The sequence below is a fragment of the Acinonyx jubatus genome, chromosome D4, assembly GCF_027475565.1.
Source record: "Acinonyx jubatus isolate Ajub_Pintada_27869175 chromosome D4, VMU_Ajub_asm_v1.0, whole genome shotgun sequence".
Classification (NCBI taxonomy): domain Eukaryota; kingdom Metazoa; phylum Chordata; class Mammalia; order Carnivora; family Felidae; genus Acinonyx; species Acinonyx jubatus.
This window is the reverse complement of record NC_069391.1, coordinates 61329821-61349922: the sequence shown is the minus strand read 5'-3', so window position 1 is coordinate 61349922 and position 20102 is coordinate 61329821. Positions and strand designations below refer to the sequence as shown.

Sequence of the window (20102 nt, the reverse complement as noted above, 5' to 3'; positions counted from 1 at the left end):
ATAAGGGTAGCCAGTAAAACACAAATAGGTAGAATTTTATTCCTTAAAGTCTAACCTTTAGCTGATAAAGAATTCAGTAATTTAGTGTCTTTAGGTCCTCTAAAAGCCCCTGTGCCCCACCTTATTTGGGGAGATAAGAAATTTGACCCTTAATGTTGTGGGTGGGTTTGTTTTGTTTTGTTTTTTAAAGATTGGCTCCACAATTGAGTGTACTACCATCTCTATGAGTACCATATTGTGCTGTGTGGTTGATCTCACTTACCTTCATATCTAGATTCTTTAATTTCTTCCTCACACTTTTCAAGCCACCTAGTCAAACCTCCTGAAAACTTGTCTTTCCTCTTTTAGATCTGAAACTAAGATTATTATTTTATAAAATGGAATGTTTAACAGTCAAAACTACATGGTTTTACACTGAATTGGGGATTTTAATAGTCTTCTGTCCTTTAAATGTTTGTTTCCTTTATATAAAGTCTTTCAGTTTAGGGAAAATACAGACTCTTACCCCACCTCCCCTTTTTTAATTTCTCAGCAGCATCTAGAACCCCTTTTCTCTGTGAAACTTAAATCTATATTGTACTTTTTCCCCCAACAGTATCCAGTAGGTTACCCTTCAGATAAGGAAGGGAAGAAGACTAAAGGACAGTCAAAGAAGCAGGCTAGTGGAGCCTCAAAAAGGCCAACTACAGATGGTAGGTAATGATTGCAAACATAAGTCCTAAAATCATAGTTTCTAATAAAGAAAAATATTAAGAGAAAAATTTGAGAAACTCATAAGAAATTAAAAGCAAAGTGAAGGATTTTTGGGGGGTGGAGGGGTGGTGGGGGGCTTTCTGTGTATTTTAATAGTGTCAGAGCCAAAATAGCAGCAAACGTAGTATTCTAAACTCCATCGGAAGTTAGATGCTGCTGTGTGTAGGTTATCTTCATGCTAAACATTAACTGGTACCAGTTAACTCTTAGGTCTCATAGTTGTGCTTAGAACCACTAGTAAACCTGCTTATGTATTTTTAAATAAATCTAGATGATTGTCCAAGTGCCTCCAAAGTGTTAAAAACATCAGATTCAGCAGAAGCAGTTGAGGCTTTCCAACTAACCCCTCAACAACAACATCTAATCAGAGAAGATCACCAAAACCAGAAGCTATGGGATGAAGTGCTTGCATCTCTTGTGGAAGGTCCAGTATGTAAAGATTTTTTAAATAATAATGTTTTATTATTGACATGATGAAAAATAATTTTCCTTTGCAAGTCAGTCAAAACTTGACGTTTTTATGTAATCATCTCATCCAGTGTCACTTTCAGAAATAATCTAAGGTAATACTTAAATGCTCTTAGGTGGATTTTAGGCCTCTTAGTTGTTGGTTTTAACCTCTTTGTGCCTGAACTTAATCATTTATGTTGAAGGCACTATTCATGGGAAGAATTTTCAGTTGTGTAAACACACTTAATTTAAAACTCATCAGGAAATTTTTTGCTATAGTTCAAAGTTATCTGATGATGGCATAAGTCTTAAGCAATGCAGCACATGTTTAACCTGTTTGTAAAATAAACCAGTATTGATTTATTTAAATACTTTATATGTTTTGGATTTTTTTTCCCATTTTTGGTAATCATGAAATTTTAAAGTGAAAAGAAATTACAACTGATGTGTGTGGATTTTGTGTTAAGCTGTGTTTTGCAAATGAGGCTTCCTTATCAAATCCTAAAAGCTGGAGTTTTCAAATGTGAATTGGCTATTCCTTCTTTGTTCACTTGCTTTTATTTATGTCTTAATTTATTTTGCTTAAAATTAGAATATTCTGTTTATTAGATATTAACCCCTTGTCAGGTGTAACATAATTACTTCTCTGCATTTTTTCCTCTGTGCAGCTATTGTGAGTGAACCTTAGTATCTTCTCTTGAAGTTTTATCCTGTCATCTTCTACTAATTTTCTTCTTTCCAATGCTCCTTTTATTTCTGTCAGTGTATTAGCCAGAATTTCTCATATGTCTGAAATCGGGTTAGTTAAGATCTATCTTTCTATCTAAATTTAGAACTCTGAATTTTTGTGTTGCTTTTTGTTTGAGAAATAGTCATCAATATTAAGGAAGAATGTTCCCTGATAAAATTTTTAAACATTTATTTATTTATTTCTATTTGTGTGTGTGTGTGTGTGTGTGTGTGTGTGTGTGTGTGTGTGTGTGTATATACATATTTTTTTTAAGATTTCATTTTTAAGTAATCTCTGTACCCAGCACGAGGATTGAACTCAGAACCCTGAGATCTACCCTGGCTCTACCGATTGAGCCAGCCAGACGCCTTACTTATTTTTTAACTTATTTTTGAGTAACACCCAAAAATGGGGCTCAAACTCATGACACCAAGATCAAGATGCTCCTGCTCTACAGACTGAGGCAGCCAGATGCCCCTAATTTTTAAAGTTTTAGAAATGGGTGAAATTTATCAAATACCCTTTAGGAGTCATCATTTCCTTTGCTTATGTATGTGGTAATGGGTTATTCTTGGTAAAATGAAGCTTACGTTTTTGGAGGACAGAAGAAAAGTGATTGAGCTCTGTGTGAAGTGTTACTTGCTTTTTAGCCAAGAGACCCAGACATAGTGAGAGTCTGACCCTGGTAGGTCATTTTCACTTAGAGAAAGTAAGGTGCAGCAAACAGTTATTGATCATAGTCTAAATATTCTCTAGTTGGAGGGGTACAGCTGGTGGTTAGGTGGATAACGTGGGTGAGTTCCAGCTGTGGGTGGGCAGGAAACAAAGTAGCAGATACAGGTGGAGGAAAAAGCTACCTGAGTGTACATGGAAGTTCTCTTGCACATCTATTGACTGGTTTGGATGTGTGTATTGGGCTTCAGTGTAAGAGTGCTAATATGTGTATACTGTTTATCAATTGAAAAAAATTATTGAAGTGATTGAGTCCTGTGAGACTTGGCAATTGTATGCAAACCAAGTATACTTGTGAGTTCTTTCAATGTAACTTTAATATGAAATAAAGTCAATAATTGACAGTTCTCAAGCCACAATTTTAAAAAAGGTGGGAGCACCTGGGTGGCTCAGTTGGTTAAGCATCTGACTCTTGGTTTCACTCAGGTCAAGATCTTGCATTTTTGTGGGTTCCAGCCCCTCATAAGGCTTCACACTGACAGTATGGAGCCTGCTTGGTATTCTGTCTCCTCTCTCTGCCCCTCCCCCCCCCTCTCAAAATAAATAAACTTAAAAAAAAAGACAAAATTGTATCCAGTAGGTTATCCTCTGTTGGCAGGATCTTGCATGCCTGGGTGAGATGATTATGAGCTTGCTGCTATTGATTACTCTGGATGTGTATGTACTATTGTTGTGAACAGCTTTTATGCCCATTCTCTTCAGATAAGCCAGGAACACATTTATTAAGCCAGAAAAACCAAGTGTTGGCCATTGGTGGCTTTAAAATAAGTGCATATGTTATGTATATGTGAGTATATTTTTATCCCAATACCTTCCCAAGGCCCTACATGATCTGGCATGGGCCCTCTCAGGCCCAAACGCTTCAGCCATATTTAAACACGCTCTGTGCTATTTAAACATGCTCAGCCTGTTCCTTATCCTAGGCCCTTAGACCCATACTGTCTCTCTGACTAGAAAATTCTTTACACCTTCATGTCGCTCACTCCTTCTTTCCTGTAAGTCTCTGCAAAATACAGGTCTTCACAAAGGTCTTTCCTGGCTACGCTTTCTAAAACAGCCACTCTTTTACTCTGTTGCTTTAGTTTGCTTTGTTTGCTCAGTTATTAATATCTGAAATTGATTTTATAAAGTTCCATGAAAGGAGAGACTTTGCATTTTTGTCACCACGATGCAGATGAGTACCTAGCCCATTGTAGGAATTTGAAATATCTTAGTACATATTACAAGTATCATGGAGATGCCAGGGAAATTAGCAGTCATTAACAAAGTAGTTTGTTGTGTGTTGGGGGGTGTACTTGGTATTAAAGTTTGAGTTTTTTCCGTATCTCCTCCCATTTTATTCTTCCAGTATATTGTATAATATTTTGTTACTAATTCACTTGACTTTTATAATGTCCATAAATAAGTTAGTTTCAAGATATAACTTTGAAATGGGATCTTTGGTTTAATTTTAACTTGAAACTCTTGTAAATTCTACTTTTTTATTGACAGAAAAAAACATAAAATATTTTCCCATATTACCAGAAATAACTGAACAGAAGATTAGCCTTGTGACTATTCAAAACTCTACTTACCTTTCTAGTTTAAAAGAAATAGTTGGGTAAAATGGAACCAGTAATCGCTTTTGATGAGTATAAGAGTACCCATTTGATCATATTTGCTTTAGATGGCTCTACCGTTTATAATTTAGTCCCAATTTGAGTAAACATTGGCATCAGGAAAATACGGGATTTTTGGATTGAGGCAAAATATCACAGAAGATAATCCTAGGAGAATAAATATGTTGATTCTTTGGAGTATTAGATACTACAGAGTATTATTGCCTAGTGCTATTATTTATTTATTTACTTATTTATTTAGCTAAAAAATAAATATTGAAGTTTCTTAACAGCAAAAGATTAAATAAATAATGTGTTCATATTACTGGAATACCACCCACCCAGCTTTTTTGAAAAGAGACATCTATATGTAATGACCTTGAGACAAGCTATCCATGATTGATATTTTTCCCCCTTTTAAGTTTTTATTTAAATTCTAGTTTGTTAACACATGTCCATGACTGTGTTAAAGGCAAAAATAGTAATCTCTGGAATGTGAGGTTTAAGGGGAGACATTCACTTTTTAATGCCATATATTTTCACTTTGCAGCTTTTCCAAACCAATTATAAGATTTAAAACTAATGTGTATATATTATGGAGTGAAGTTTCTTCGGTTTTATATTTTCATATTTGCTTATGGTTACCGTTACTTTTTTTTAATACAAAATGTTTTAAATGTGACAAAGACATTTTTTCCCTAGTTACTTATAATCTTACTAATTTTTTACAAAGCTAACCTTTTTTTTTTTTCTTCCCCCTGGGTGCCATTCTAGAATTTTCTGAAAAAATTGGAACAATCTTTTATGTGTGTCTGCTGCCAGGAGCTAGTTTACCAGCCTGTGACAACAGATTGCCTCCATAATGTCTGTAAAGTAAGTAGGTTTCTTTCTCATTTTCCCTTGTTAGGACAGAGGGCAACTAACCTCCAAACATAGTTTTAGCACGTGAAACATTTTTCCATGCAGCAGAATAGTTATGGAACCTTGCCAGTTAAGAAACATTTCATTACATTTTGGCAGTAATGCATGTTTTAATTTATTTTAATTTTATTACTATAGACAGTAATAGTCAAATATGTATTCTGTAGTCAAAGGTATTGTATCATGTTTGGAATTGTTGAGGAGAATTTGAAATGGAGAAGAAAGTAAGGTGTCATTGCTATTTTTGTTATAGCTTATGTATGTTTTATATATTATAGTGCGGACTGAAATAATTCCATCCGCTTCATGAAACCTAAAACAGATTCTGTCTGGTAGCATTTCCAGAGGAGTGTGGTGTAAAGGGGAAGATTGAGTTTTAGTCAAACCAAGGTTGGAATCCTGCTCTACTGCTCAGTGGTTGTGTGTCCTGACCTAGCTTCTGAATTTTAATTTCTTTCGTAACATGGAAACAAATCTTCCACATATGTGTTTGTGCCTGACCCATATATTTCTGGAAGACACATTCTATGTTAAGTGATTTGATAAGATATATAACTTAGTTCTAAGCAGGGAAATCCTAAATTTCTTTTAGGTGTTCTGTTATAAAGAACAGGATTAAAATCCAATGTAGGTGAGGCTAGTGAAAATCACACATAAATTCTAACACTCTCATTTTATTGGATGAGGAAATTAAAGCACTCAAAATTAAGGTCATTTACCTGAAGTCTCACAATATATGCTGGAAGTGGAACTTAAAGCCATGTCTATAGACTAGTTTTCAGAGTGCAGATTCAGGCCTTTACAGTACATCTTAAGTTTCTAGTTCCTATTTAAAAGCATAAGCCATTGACTTTTCTACATGCTATACTCTGATGAAATTGGGTATGTTTTTGTTTCTGTTTTGATTTTGCCTTAGGATTGCTTACAGCGCTCCTTTAAGGCTCAAGTTTTCTCCTGCCCTGCTTGCCGGCATGATCTTGGCCAGAATTATCTCATGATTCCCAATGAGATTCTGCAGACTCTACTTGACCTTTTCTTCCCTGGCTACAGCAAAGGACGATGATTTGTCTACTACTGTGTTGCTCTTGGTGGCTTTTTGGACAATAAAGAATCTAAAATGGTTGGGGGGGGAGGGGGCGGGGAGGGTGGAAGCGCTATGGTGGACCATATCTCTCACGTTCTGAAGCAGCTAATCCTCTTTCCTACATAGCCATTATCTTGTGTGTGTAGTGAGAGGCCCATTTCTCAACTGTCTTTTAAATATCAAAAGGTAGTTCCTGTCAGTAACAACTAGTTTTAAATGAGTAAAAAGTCAAAGCCTCAGCTCTAGTTGATATCCAAGTTATGATTTATTTTGCAACTACCTCAGGACAGAAAAGACGTATGGGGATTTTTTAAATCATTGAGTAATTAGTTAAATGAAGTTTTAGCTACGCACTGCCTCCCAAATATTAGTTGTGCCTGGTTCATGTAATTTGATTTTACAGAAAAGGAAATGACACTTGAGATCTTTGGAACGCAGCTTCTGTATTGTGCATAATACATTTTTAATGTCTTCTTCCATTACAATGTGTTTTGCAAGGACAAGTTCATTTTTTAGCCCATTTTGTGAGCTCCATTGTGCTTTTTTTCTGGTGTTTTATGCAAGTTGACTACTAATGACTAATGAGAACAATATGAATGCATTGTTGCTGCATTAGTGTAATGTGGTGTGGTTTTGCACTTAAAAGAGGTATTCAGATGCTCTAGTTGTAAATGTTCATGAAAAGCCTCTTCTGTACTAGTCAAACTGCTTTTAGTGAGTCTCACCAGTGGTTTTACATCTGCAGAGCATTGAGGGCTGGGCTTGACTTTTGAGAGGACTGAAATTGCTTCATATTGTGATCCTAAATTTTATATTCACTATATTCCCTAAAGTATACATTAATAAATATTTTATGACCAGAAAAATAGCTCATCTTACTTCACTTTTCTACATTTGTCTGGCTTGTAAGTATGTATTTTTAAGAAGTAATCACTTCCAGAAGTAATCACTTCCAGAGTATTTCATTGTGCATTTTAAAATAGACATTTTGTACAATTCCCTATTCTTGGTTTTTGGTAATAAGAACTAGTATGAACTAAGGACAGGTTTCACCTTATGTTTGATTTTTCTTTTTTAATTTTACTAAATTAGAAAAATTTTCTATAATAACTTGTCTTACGTTCAATTTTAGCATCATTGCTACTTCTTATTTCACAGACATGAGAATATGCTAAAACATTGTTCTAGTCTCCGAAAGTATATTGTTTTCATCAGAGTAAAGTTTTAATATGATTGAATCAGTTTTTCTATTCCTGAATTCAGAGCCATATATAATGCCAATATTTATTGAGTATATGTGTGTTTATTTAATCCTTCTGACAACCCTTAGAGGCAGTCCTGTTATCCCCATCTTATGGATGAACCTCAGAGGTACAGAAAGGTTAAGAAACTTGCCAAAGTTCAGGGGCTTCTGGGTGGCTCAGTCAGTTAAACGTCTGACTTCAGCTCAGGTCATGATCTCACAGTTGGTGGGTTCAAGCCCTCCGTTGGGCTCTGTGCTGACAGCTCGGAGCCCAAAGCCTACTTCTGATCCTGTGTCTCCCTTTCTATCTGCCATTCCCCTGTTCACTCTCTGTCTCTCTCTCTCTCTCTCTCTCTCTCTCTCTGTCTCTCTCTCTCTCTTTCTCTCTCTCTCTCTCTCAAAAATAAGTAAACATTTAAAAAAAAAAAAAGGAACTTGCCAAAGTTCATACTTCAGAGAAGTGGCACAGCTGTGCTAGAAGCAGGCAATGTGAGCCCAGGTGCTGGCAGTCTTTACTGTTGGGCTATAAAGGATCTCACATCAAAATCAAGTTCTGGGGAACACTTACAGCATAGTGATTGGAATGGTTGTCACTTTGGGCTTGTTTTTAACAGACATTGGAATCATTTTTATTTTGAAGGATCTAATTTAAATAGAACCTTTTTAGATTGAAATGAATCATTAAATTGCATCATCTAGTGTATTCCCTTTGGCATTGGCCATCTCTCTGCATGAAGGGTGGGGAACATCTCCCAGTTTCAGCTACTTGAACTGGATTGTTCTGCCTTTATTAGCAAAATAAGTGATTTCCATAGTTAGGCTATGTTTTGTCTTTTTTTTTATTTTTATTATTTTTTTAACGTTTATTCACTTCTGAGAGACAGAGCATGAGTGGGGAAGGGGCAGAGAGAGAGAGAGAGACACACACAGAATCTGAAGCAGGCCCCAGGCTCTGAGCTGTCAGCACAGAGCCCGACGTGGGGCTTGAACTCATGAACTGCAAGATCATGACCTGAGCCTAAGTCAGACACTCAACTGACTGAGCCACCCAGGCACCCCTACGCTATGTTTTGTCTTAACTTTGCTATAACATTATAGACTAGGAAAGAAAGCTGATTCCAGTTTAACATGTTCAGGAGTCCAGGACGGCCCCAAACTAAGCAATTTTATTTTGCTTTTAAACTTTTTTAAAAGACTTCGTTTGTTTTTACATAAATATTTCAGTTTACTCTAAAAGATACAGGAAATAACCACAATACCATTGTCATACATGTAAAGAAAAAAAATGTTATTATCAAATATCTAGTAAATATTCAAAATTCCATGGTCTCAAATGTCATATATAGATATTTTAGGTTAGTTTGTTTGCATCAGGATCCAAATGAGGACCTTACATTGTTGTTAATTGCTATCACTTAAGTATCTTTTAGTCTGTATATATCCCCTCTATCAATTTTCCTTTACTTTTTGTGATTTGTATGTTTAAATTACTCTAGAGTCTGACAGAGTAAGATTTTGCTGACAATAACCATGTGGTATGGTTTAACCTGTTTCTCTTTTATGGAAATTGGTAGTTAGAATTCAAGCATGACCAGATTTAGGTGTGAGGGTTTTTTTTTGGCAAGATTTCTTCATAGGTGATGTGGTTATCCCTTCAGATACTACATAGTATCTGGTTGTCTCAGGCTTAAATTTGAAAGAGGAGCTTTTCACTGGATTCTGGTACATGTAGTAGGTTACAGTGATTACTATTAAGTACTCAGCCACTTTCATATGGGTAGTTTTTTTTCTTAAATTTTCTTAGATTAAGAAGGGCTTCTAGTTATAGACTCATTTCTAAATAATATGGCTCATTCAACAAATATGTGCATCCAGGTATGTTTAAGAATGTTAGGTAAGGGCATCTGGGTGGCTTAGTTAAGTGCTGATCAGACTCTTAATTGCAGCTCAGGTCATGATCTCAGTTTGTGAGATTGAGCACCATGTTGGGCTCTATGCAGACAACTCAGCCATCATGGGATTCTCTCTCTCTCTCTCTCCCTCTCTTTCTCTGCCCTTCCCCTTCGCAAGCCCTCTCTCAAAATAAACAAACATTAAAAAAAAAAAAAAAAAAAAAAGGGCACCTGGGTGGCTCAGTTAAGCATCCGACTCTTGACTTTGGCTCAGGTCACAATCTCGGTTTGCAAGTTGGAGCCCCACTTCAGGTTCTGTGCCAACAGCACAGATCCTGCTTGGGATTCTTTCTGTCCCTCCCCCAGTCACATGCTCTCTTTCTCTCAAATTAAATAAACATTGAAAAACAAAATAATATTAAGTAAGCTTTGGGGAGGTAGCAATCTAAAACACCGTAAGCTCTCTCACAAACTTGTTATGACAGTTTGGCTAACAGAAAAGGGCCCTGCCTGTAACTTAAAAGCTTTGGATTTTAGTGTAGAGTCTACATACAAATTGGATAGAGATCTGTTCTGACTTGTCCACTGTGTGGCATTTCTATATTTCCTTATTAGGGATCAAACCTTTCCCTATTCTCCAGAGCACCCTGAAAAGATAGAGCTCATGACTACCTGATTTGAGGGAACTGAGCTTGATGGTCTACTCATCACCAGCTTACGCTGGGAAGAATGTTTTGTGCTTAACTGTTGTATGCTGGCTGATCCCCATATCAGACCTTTAAATCCCTGAAGGAACTAATTATTTAGTAACCTGGATTAATCAGATGCTACACACACACACAAAAAAAAACAAACACTAGACACAAGATACCAAGAACTAGCTAGAGGGACCAGACAGGCAGACCAAATGACTACTATTGAAAGAATGAATGAAAGAATGTCACACTATATTCTCAAGTATAAAATTGCATTACATTGATAGAATAACAACAAGCTGCTGTGTGAAGAGTAGTTTGAGATTAAAATTCTTGTAAATAAATGAAGACAAAATAGACAAAACAGAATAGACAAAATCTGAACATATTACTGGGTATTCCATTATATATGGATATTCCAAAATTTGTTAATGCATCTGCTAATGGATATTTGAGTTTCCAGGATATTGCTGTATAAAGCTGCTTCATGTGTAAGTATTTGGAAAATAGTTGAAAGTTTCCTATAAATTAAATATGTTTTTCCTATGCAACCCACCAATTTCATTAATATTTACTCAAGATAAATTAAGAGATATTCGAAAGTGGTTTATACCATTTTACATTCCTGCCAGTCATGTATGGGAATCTAGTTGCCCCACATTCTCACTAACACTTCATTTTTGCCCTTTCATTATAATCATTCTAGGGGACATGTAATTTCTGTAGGACACAAGAGTGGGTTGAATATTTACTGACGAGAATGAGGGTAGTCATTGGTACTGTACTCCTGGTATTTCTGACTCTCAAGGGCATGTTAGGATTGTACATCTTAGCCTCCTTGTGGCTGGCTATAGTCATGTGACCAGTTAATCATTGAACTGTAACAAATGCTGTGTGTCACTTCTAGGCAGAGCATTTCATTGCCCTCCAGAGTTTTCTTTGCCCTTTCATGGGGATCAGTAGCACCAAGACAGCTTTTCTCATAACCTGGGTCCCAGAATGAGAATAATACAGAGGCCCACCCCACCCCCAGCCAAGCCATGATGAACATGTAACCGTAAGTGAAAAGTAAATCTTCAGACCCTAAGATTTTTGAGTTAACACAATATGACCAAGACAACATGACCTGTTAGAAGCCAGAGGTGCCAGCTAAGCTACTTCTGGATTCCAGACCCACAGAAACTATGATAAGGAATGTTGTTTTAATTACTAAACTTTGGGGTAATTTGTTATGCAGCAAAAGATGACTAATACAGATAGGGTAACCCTAAGTGTCAGTTTGTCAGGACAAAGCAAGTTTTATTGTTTGTTCCAGAGTGATTATGAATACCATTCACTTTTCCTCTTTTAAAGTGGTCAAGTTTAGGAAAGATTACCTTATTCATAGACTCAATTAAGATCTCTAATGACCTAACCCTGACACTTGTTTCTGAAAATATTCTTTCCCTACCATACCCAAGAATTTAACTCAATACCATTTTTTTTCCTTGAGAAAATACAGGGGTTTTTTTTGTTTTGTTCTGTTTTGTTTTTTAAATCTCTGGTGAATTGCCATAGATGAGAAACGATACCGGTAGAAAGCATAGCATTCCCATGAACATTTTGCCTGGAAATGGTCTCCAAAAAACTAATAACTAGAACTCTACTAGACACTTGGAAAAATTTTTGAGGTGCCCTTCCCTTCTCACATATATCTGTTCTTCATTCTGTTTGTGTGAAGATCGTGAACTATATTGCTCAAATGCTTTAGTTAGAATTTGCCTGATTGGTTATCTATTAAGAAATCACAGTAAAAGTTGCATGAGTTTTTGAGCTTGTTTGCAACCACCACTAAACTATATAGACTACACATTTTAATTTTGGTCCCAGATATTTATTTACCAAAAATTCACACAAACATATCTTAACAAATCTATAAGTCCTTATAAAATACTTATAAAATATAATACTTATAAAAATACTTCAGTTTTATAGGGAATACCCCCGACTCACTTTTTTTCACTTTGTATTTTAAATTTATTGTACGCTGACAAGTTCTAGAGTCCTTGTGTACTTTTCACTTACCTTTACCTTAAAGATACATCTTCTATAGCCACAATAAGTTATCAAAACCAGGAAATTGATACTGGTGCAATAATATAAATTTATAGATCTTACTCAGATCTCATCAGTTTTTACATGAAGTCATTTTAGACAAATCTAGTTCTGAAATTTTATACATGTATAGATGGGTGTAACTGTATTTAAAGGTTCCATCACAGGACACCTGGGTGGCTCGGTTGAGCATCCAACTTCCACTTAGGTCATGATCTTGCAGTTGGTGGGTTTGAGCCCCACAACGTGCTTGGTGCTGACAGCTCAGAGCCTAGAGCCTGCTTCAGATTCTGTGTCTCCCTCTCTCTCTGCCCCTCCCCCACTCACTCTGTCTCTCTCTCTCTCTCAAAAATAAACATTAAAAAAAGATATTTCAATGTTCTGTCACAAAAAAATTGCTTCATGCTATCCACTTCATAGTCACACCCTTTCACTAACCCTAACTCCTGACAATCGCTAATAAGTTCTCCATAATTTTGTCATTTCAAGAAAGTTATATCAGTGGAAACATACAGTATGTAACTTTTTGAGATTGATGTGTTTTTTTCCCCATAGCATGATAACCTTGAGATCCACCTAAGTCATTGCATATATTGATAGTTTCATTCTTTCTATTACTGAGGAGTAGTCAGTTTTATCTTCTATTAACCCATCAGTGGGCTTTGAGGTTGTCTCTAGTTTTTGCCTATAAGGCAAAAAAAAAAAAAAAAAAAATCATATAGGTTATTGTGTGAACACAAGTCTTCATTGCTCTAGGATACATACACAGCACAATTCTGGGTTATATTGTGTGTGTGTGTTTTACTTTATAAGAAACTGCTACACAGGTTTCCAGAGTGGCTGTACCATTTTGCATTCCTGAGAGACCCAATTGTTCAGTGTTCTTGCCAGTACTTGTTATCGTCAATATTTTTTTCTTTTAGTAATTCTAATAGATGTGTAGGAGTATCATCATGGCTTTCTTTTGCATTTCCCTAATAGCTGATGATTTAATCTTTCATGTGCTTATTTACCATCCGGTATATTCATGAAGTGTCTGTTTAAATTTTTTGTCTGTTTTCTAGTTGGATTGTTTCTAATGTTGAGTTTAGAATTTTTATTTTTTTAATGTTTATTTTTGAGAGAAAAAGATCGAGCATGAGCGGGGAGGGGCAAAGAGAGAGGGAAACAGAATCCAAAGCAGGCCCCAGGCTCCGAGCTGTCAACACAGAGCCTGATGCAGGGCTTGAACCTACGAACTGTGAGATCATGACCTGAGCCAAAGTCGGATGCTTTACCGACTGAGCCACCCAGGCACCGCTAGAATTCTTAATATGAGCACTAGTCCTTTGTCAGATATGTGAATTTCAGAGTATTTTTATCCCAGTCTGTGACTCATATTTTCGTTAAGAGAGTGTTTCTCGGAGAAAAAGGCTTTAATTTTGATGAAGTCTATCTGATTTATCAGTTTTTTATTTTATGGGTCATGTTTCTAGGGTTAAACAACCCTAGAGGAACATAATTTATTACTTTTACTCAGATACTTTCCATTATTCTTTACAAACCTGATTTTCCGCTTTTCTCTCTGTTATTTCCTTCCTGTATGAAGAATTTACTATAAGAATTCTTATAGATCAGATCTTCTGGTGACAACTTCTCTTTGTTTTCCTTCATCCAAGAAAGTCTATTTCACTTTTACTCTGGGAGATCTTTTCACAGGATATCGAATTCTGGTTGGCAGTTCTTCTAGCACTTGAAAGTATCTTGCCACTTCGTTCTGGCCTCTGTGGCTTCTGATAACAAGTCTGCTGTAGAGGCATGGAAGCCCCAATCATAAAACAATATCTTGTCCAGCCTCCTTCATGCCCACATGGTTTCAGGCCCTGTGGGTTCCCTTTTCATTTCTGCCATCTGGAGGTCTCCTTTTCTTCCTTAATAACCAGTTTTTGTTTTCCTGTTTGTTTTTAATGGGGAGGATAAAGAGCATTTTACCAGCCTTTCCATTTGGAACAGGGATGGCAACAGTTCCCACATCTCTTGAGTCTGTGTCCAAAAAGAAAAGTGCTGTTGGCATTTTTCATACATTATTATTTCACTTCTCATACACACTTTGTGAGGTAAATGGTATTATCTACATTTTATAGATAAGTTACTGATTTCAAGAGAGTTACCGTAAGTTAGATAGCAGCCTTAAATTCAAGGCTCTGTGTTACTTTCTACTACTTTTTCTGCTTCACTATGTTGTTTATTTACTGCAGTATTTACTTTGAATTTATACTATATCCTTTTGCTCTTTGAAAACCAAGTTTGGACACTATTATAAAGAGAACAAATGTGCAACCTAACTGAATTTCATCTAAAAATTCTGAATGATTATTGTTGCGTGGTGCATATTTCTTTTAGAGCTTCTTTTCATTTTCATAAGAACTGTATGTTAACTAAAATTTAAATTAAACAAAATAAAACATGGGGGCCCCATGGGGGTTCAGTCAGTTAAGTGTCTGACTTCGGCTCAGGTCATGATCTCACCACTTGTGGGTTGCAGCCCTGTGTGGGGCTCTGTGCTGACAGCTCAGAGCCTGGAACAGCCTGCTTTGAGTTTGTGTTTCCTTCTCTCTCTGCCCCTACCCCACTTGCACTCTGTCTGTCTCTGTCTCTCTCTCATACACAAAAATAAACATTAAAAAAAATTTTTTTTTTCAAAACATGGATATCATTCTTCTTTTAATTTTTTTTTTTTTTTAATTTACTTTTGAGACAGAGGATGAGCAGGGGAGGGGCAGAGAGAGAGGGAGATGCACAATCCTAACCCGGCTCCAGGCTCTGAGCTGTCAGCACAGAGCCCGACGAGGAGTTCAAACTCACGGACTGTGAGATCATGACCTGAGCTGAAGTCAGACACTTAAAGACTGAGCCACCCAGGTGCCCCAACATGGAATTCATTCTTAAAGGCAACTAGGAGCACCTGGGCGGCTCAGTTGGAAGCATCCGACTTGGGCTCAGGTTTTGATCTCATCATTCATGGGTTAAGCCCCACATAGGACTCCATGCTGATGGTGTAGAGCCTGCTTGGGATTCTCTTTCTCCCTCTTTCTATCCCTCACTGCTCATACTTTCTGTCTCTCCAAAATAAATACGGTTTAAAAAAAAAAATTAAAGGCAACTAATTTCTGGGAAATAATGAATTATGTACTGAGCCTGTTTAACTGTAGCACCTTTCAGACTCTCCTCCCAGAACTTCCTTATGCTTAGGAGCATTAGACTTCAAATTAACAATTTTCTGAATGGCAGATACCATTCCAGGCTAAAGGCTGTCTTTTTGACAAAATACAGAAATAGTGCTAATCCTCCACAGTCCATCCGCTCCCTCCCAACATGGCTGGCACCACATACTATACTCACTCCTTTGCTATTTGCAAGTTTATTTAACAGCCTACCCAACTGTCGCCTTCTGTGGAAAGTATTTTCCTCATTGTATTGTGGAATGCATTTGAAGCAACCTCTTTTAACCAATAAAAACATTTAGCTCTATTTTGGGGAACTTTAATATTCCTCTGTAGTTCATGTAGGATAGAATGTCTTGAACATAAACAAGTTATTTTTTTCTTTCTGTTCTTTATGCTAGACTTTAAAGAAAGGATCTGTTAGCATCTAATTCTTCTTTGGCTGCTCCTACTGCAGTGAGTAGCAGTTTGAGATCAAATTCCCAGTGACAGCACTGTTTGGAAAGTCTGCATATTTTTAGGATGACTGACATCACTCCTGGTGCTGTTGGATGACACCCTGTTTTCTGGAAATTTATGACTTTGTTACTTAAAACACTTAAATCTTCACAGTCTCACCAAGGTTTGTGTTTTGTTTTTTCAAATGAACTTCAGAATTGTTATTGTACAAAATCAAAAATGCCACATCCTGAACTCTACAAACACTGGTAAGGTTAAAGTACAATGCAACAAACAGATCAAAAGCACACAAATTTCTCTTGCATTGGTTCTGAAAACCCTAGGCTTCTGTAAGAGGTCCAAATACCCAGAGAATCATACAGATTAATTTAAAAAATAGTTTGTAGTTGATTTTTTCAAGCCCCCATCAATTTTTTTGACTTTTGAAGAAATTACAGATTTTATCTAACTTAATTTTAGAAGTTAATTTTTAAGATGATGACAATGATTTCTGACTTCATGTAGGTTGAAAATGCAATTATGTCATTTGTATGAATTTGTACAAACATTTTCAGTGATACAGAGAAAAGGTGTAGGTTCCCAGGTGAGCATACAAAAGACTATTAAACCATAATTTAGTAACACTGCTTTTATGGAAAAGATATCCAACAACCCTTGCCAGTTCCAGGCAGCAGAGACAGGCACTATTCCAAATTTACTACATTTTTCCCAACTTTGGGGTGGGTGATCCGAGGGTACAGATTGTTATCTTCTTTAATATCAAAGGCTCATCTCTATTCCTAGTGAGTTGCATGTATGAAAGGTAGCAGGGAGACATGGGAAAAGCTGCAGATGAAAGTAACAATGTATGCAAAACTGGGAGGAATGGGCAGCATCAAAAGGGAGGAGTGGGTGGGACCCAGTACTCAGTGAAGTAAGCAGTGAGAAGGACTTGCTAGTAGGAGAAGGAAGAAAAGGGCAGCAGTACGAGAACATCATACACATTACATGAATCCTGCGTATCAGGGGACTTGTCTGTGTACATAGTTATAGTTGGTAATCAACAAGTGGGTCCTCCAGCATCTGGGTTACTGCAGTGATTCTGGGAAGTGTCCACCAGTCCTATCCTCAGGGTTTTGCTGCACACTGGGCTGTTTTCAACTTTGCAGACACTCTAACCAGGGCATTCACTTCCCTGCCTCAGGCCTCAGGTTTAGGTTCCTGTATGGTCCCATTAGCTCAACAGTCTTCCTGCCTAGTTGGTTTCCAAAAAAACTTCCCTTGTTCTTCCTCTTCTGAGGGTCCTCCCTTCTCACACACCTTTCCCTTCTAACCATGGACCCTCTAACCCTCTACCCCTTTACTGAGAGGCCACCCTAAAATTCGCCCACACCCTGCCCAGACTTTTGCACTCTGTGTACTTTTTAACCATGCCTCTTCTCCATTTTCTTCTTGCTCCTTGTCCTCTTCCTAATTTGAGGGAGTCTTCTTGCACCTCCTGACCCTGTGCCTTATTACTTATAACTCTTGACTCCCTTCTCTTCCCACCCTGGACAGCCTTCTCCCATGTCTCCTACCCCACCATTTCCTGACTTTCATCTGTCTGGTCAGTGAGCTGATAATGTTCTTTCTCCTTCCACTTCTTAATCCTTTCCTTCTCCCCATCCCCACTGGAAGCCTCTATCTACCTCCTCCCCCCATTTCCTTCCTATCTGTAACCTGCATCTTTCTCCCACTTTCAATCCTACTCTCTGCTTCACAGTCCCCATTACAGATCCTTCCCTCTTCCTGACCCAAGGACCTCCACCCACCCCATTCCTTTTCTTTTTTCTCAAAGCCCTTCACCTGAGACAGAGTCCCCTTCTCCTCTGTACCCTATTTTCATTTTCTGTGATCTTGACTCTAGGCTAAAACCCCTCCTCACCATTCTTAACTCTTAGGAGTCCCACACCTCTTCCCAACCCTGACTTTCATTCCTCATCTTCTTTCTCCCATCCATATTTCCCAGGGACTCTTTTTTTTTTTTTTTTTTTAATGTTTATTCAGTTTTTAAAGAGGTGGGGGTGGGGGGCAGGATCCAAAGTGGTCTCCATGCTGTAGCACAGAGCCCCACACGGGACTCGAACTCATGAAAACAAGATCATGACCTAAGCCAAAGTCAGACATTCAACCAACTGAGCCACCCAGGCCCCTTCCTAGGGATTCTTAAAACCCTTTACATATGAAAATAACCAAATGCTGCGATAGAGATCCTAAGGCCTTCAAGCATGCTTCTCTCTATTCCTGAACACTCCTCCTGCCCTTTCCCCACATCTAGTCATGCCTGGCTTCATTCTGTTCAGATTTTAGGCTAAACGTCACCTCAGAGAATACCTCCCTGCCCACCCAATGTAAAAGTTTCCCAAATCCCTCCCCCCGCAACCTACCATTTTTGTTTTCTAAATATTTAACACTGAAGTCTTGATTGATGTGTTTTCTGTTCATCTAGCATTGGTGCTGCATGAAAGAGGTTGTCATTTAGAATGGTGTCTAATACAAAAGAGCTCAGTCAAAATTTGCAGAATAAGTCTGATTTCTTATGCTAAGAAATTGACTTATGCTAAGTGATCACTTTGTGTTATTTCATTTAATCCTTACAATAGGCCTGATTTAGGTAAGTACTTTATTATTGCTATTTGACCTTAACTGAAGTGCAGAAAGGGTAAGTGAATTTGCCTAATGTCTCAAAACAGTTGGCATATCTAGGAATTTAACCTACATCTTATCAAGTCACAGCCCGTGTTCCTCGTATATTCTCTGGGAGCCATTTATAGGAAAGGGGCACTTAGGAATGTAGAGAAAAGGAAAGGATATGGATCCGAATGCAAGGTGGGTCCAATTGGGGTTGGGGCTCCACTCCTAGAGCAGGGAGTGCAGGGATGTGCAGTACAGGACACAAGACCCTAAGTGAAGCTCTGAAAATAAGAGCTAACACTTACAAGTACTTACTTGGTGTCAGGCAATGTTTCAATACATTGAAACCTCACCCAAGAGTGATAGATAATGTTTTCTACGTAAGGAGACTAGAGCTGAGAGATGCCAGTTATCTTTTCCAGAGTCATACAGTCATACAGGAGAGCTGGGATATGACTCCAGGCCATATGACTCCAGAGCAAGTACTCTAATTGCCAGCAAGAAATTCATCAGATTTACAAGAGTAGTGTACTCTGTGTTGGGCACTAACTCCTGCTTCCTGGACTTTGTTTTCTTCATGGAATGACCTCAGGTAATGTTACACTTCTCCCTCCTGGCCTACTCCTCACTACTCTCCATAGAGAAGGTGATGGATGACATTCATTCATCCATGTCACTGCACTACCACTGGGGAAACCACCCTTTTTATCTTTTGTTCCCCTGTGATCCTCATGAGGCAGCAATTCTGCACTGGTGCATCTGCTCTACAGACTCAAACTTCTTCCTTGAGTGGATGTCCCAGGCTTAGATTGGTGAAGCATGAGAGGGGCAGAAATGGAGAGGAAGCCCTCCTAATCGCAAGTAAAACACTATTTTTTCCAATCAGCTTTATTAGCAATAAAACTGACATTTTGATCTAAAAAAAAATTTCCTTCATGCACTGCTGGTAGGAGGAAGCCTACCAGATCAGAAAGCATGGCCAAAGTGCTGATTGCTTCCACTCCTGGACAGCCTTCTCCAGCCATAGGATTCTCAGTGAAAGCAAAGCAAAGAGGGATTTTTTTCAAAATGCTAAGATTTGCATAAAAAATACAAAGCTAAGTCCAACCTCTCACCCACCTTCAGCCTCCCAAAACCCGTCCTTTAAAGGCTGAAATGTGAACAAAGGAAGCTGAGAAGTAATACCTGAAACTCATTAGAAATGCAATTCTCGGGGCGCCTGGGTGGCTCAGTGGGTTAAGTGGCCGACTTCAGCTCAGGTCATGATCTCGCAGTCCGTGAGTTCGAGCCCCGCGTCGGGCTCTGTGCTGACAGGTCAGAGCCTGGAGCCTGTTTCGGATTCTGTGTCTCCCTCTCTCTCTCTGACCCTCCCCCGTTCATGCTCTGTCTGTCTCTGTCTCAAAAATAAATAAACGTTAAGAAAAAAAAAATTTTTTAAAGAAATGCAAATTCTCTGGCCCTGCCTAACACCTGTATCAAACTCTGAGGCCAGGGCCCAACAACCCCTCCTAGTGATCTATACACACAGTTTGAAAACCACTGCCCTAGCACACATCCCTGACCTTGGCCAATTAAGGACCCAAAACATTATGTCCC

At 38.0% G+C, this 20102-nt stretch overlaps 1 protein-coding gene across 1 annotated transcript in view; it reads left to right on the top strand.

The window, feature by feature from the left end:
• Nucleotides 1-9819, top strand: part of UHRF2 (ubiquitin like with PHD and ring finger domains 2) — an 81004-nt gene extending 71185 nt beyond the window's left edge. The window contains exons 13-16 of the mRNA XM_015083471.3: nt 596-692; nt 1025-1182; nt 5038-5136; nt 6101-9819. Coding sequence (XP_014938957.1) covers nt 596-692; nt 1025-1182; nt 5038-5136; nt 6101-6247 — 501 coding nt within the window. The 3' untranslated portion in view covers nt 6248-9819. The remainder of the gene's footprint in view (nt 1-595; nt 693-1024; nt 1183-5037; nt 5137-6100) is intronic.
• Nucleotides 9820-20102: the final 10283 nt, after the last annotated feature.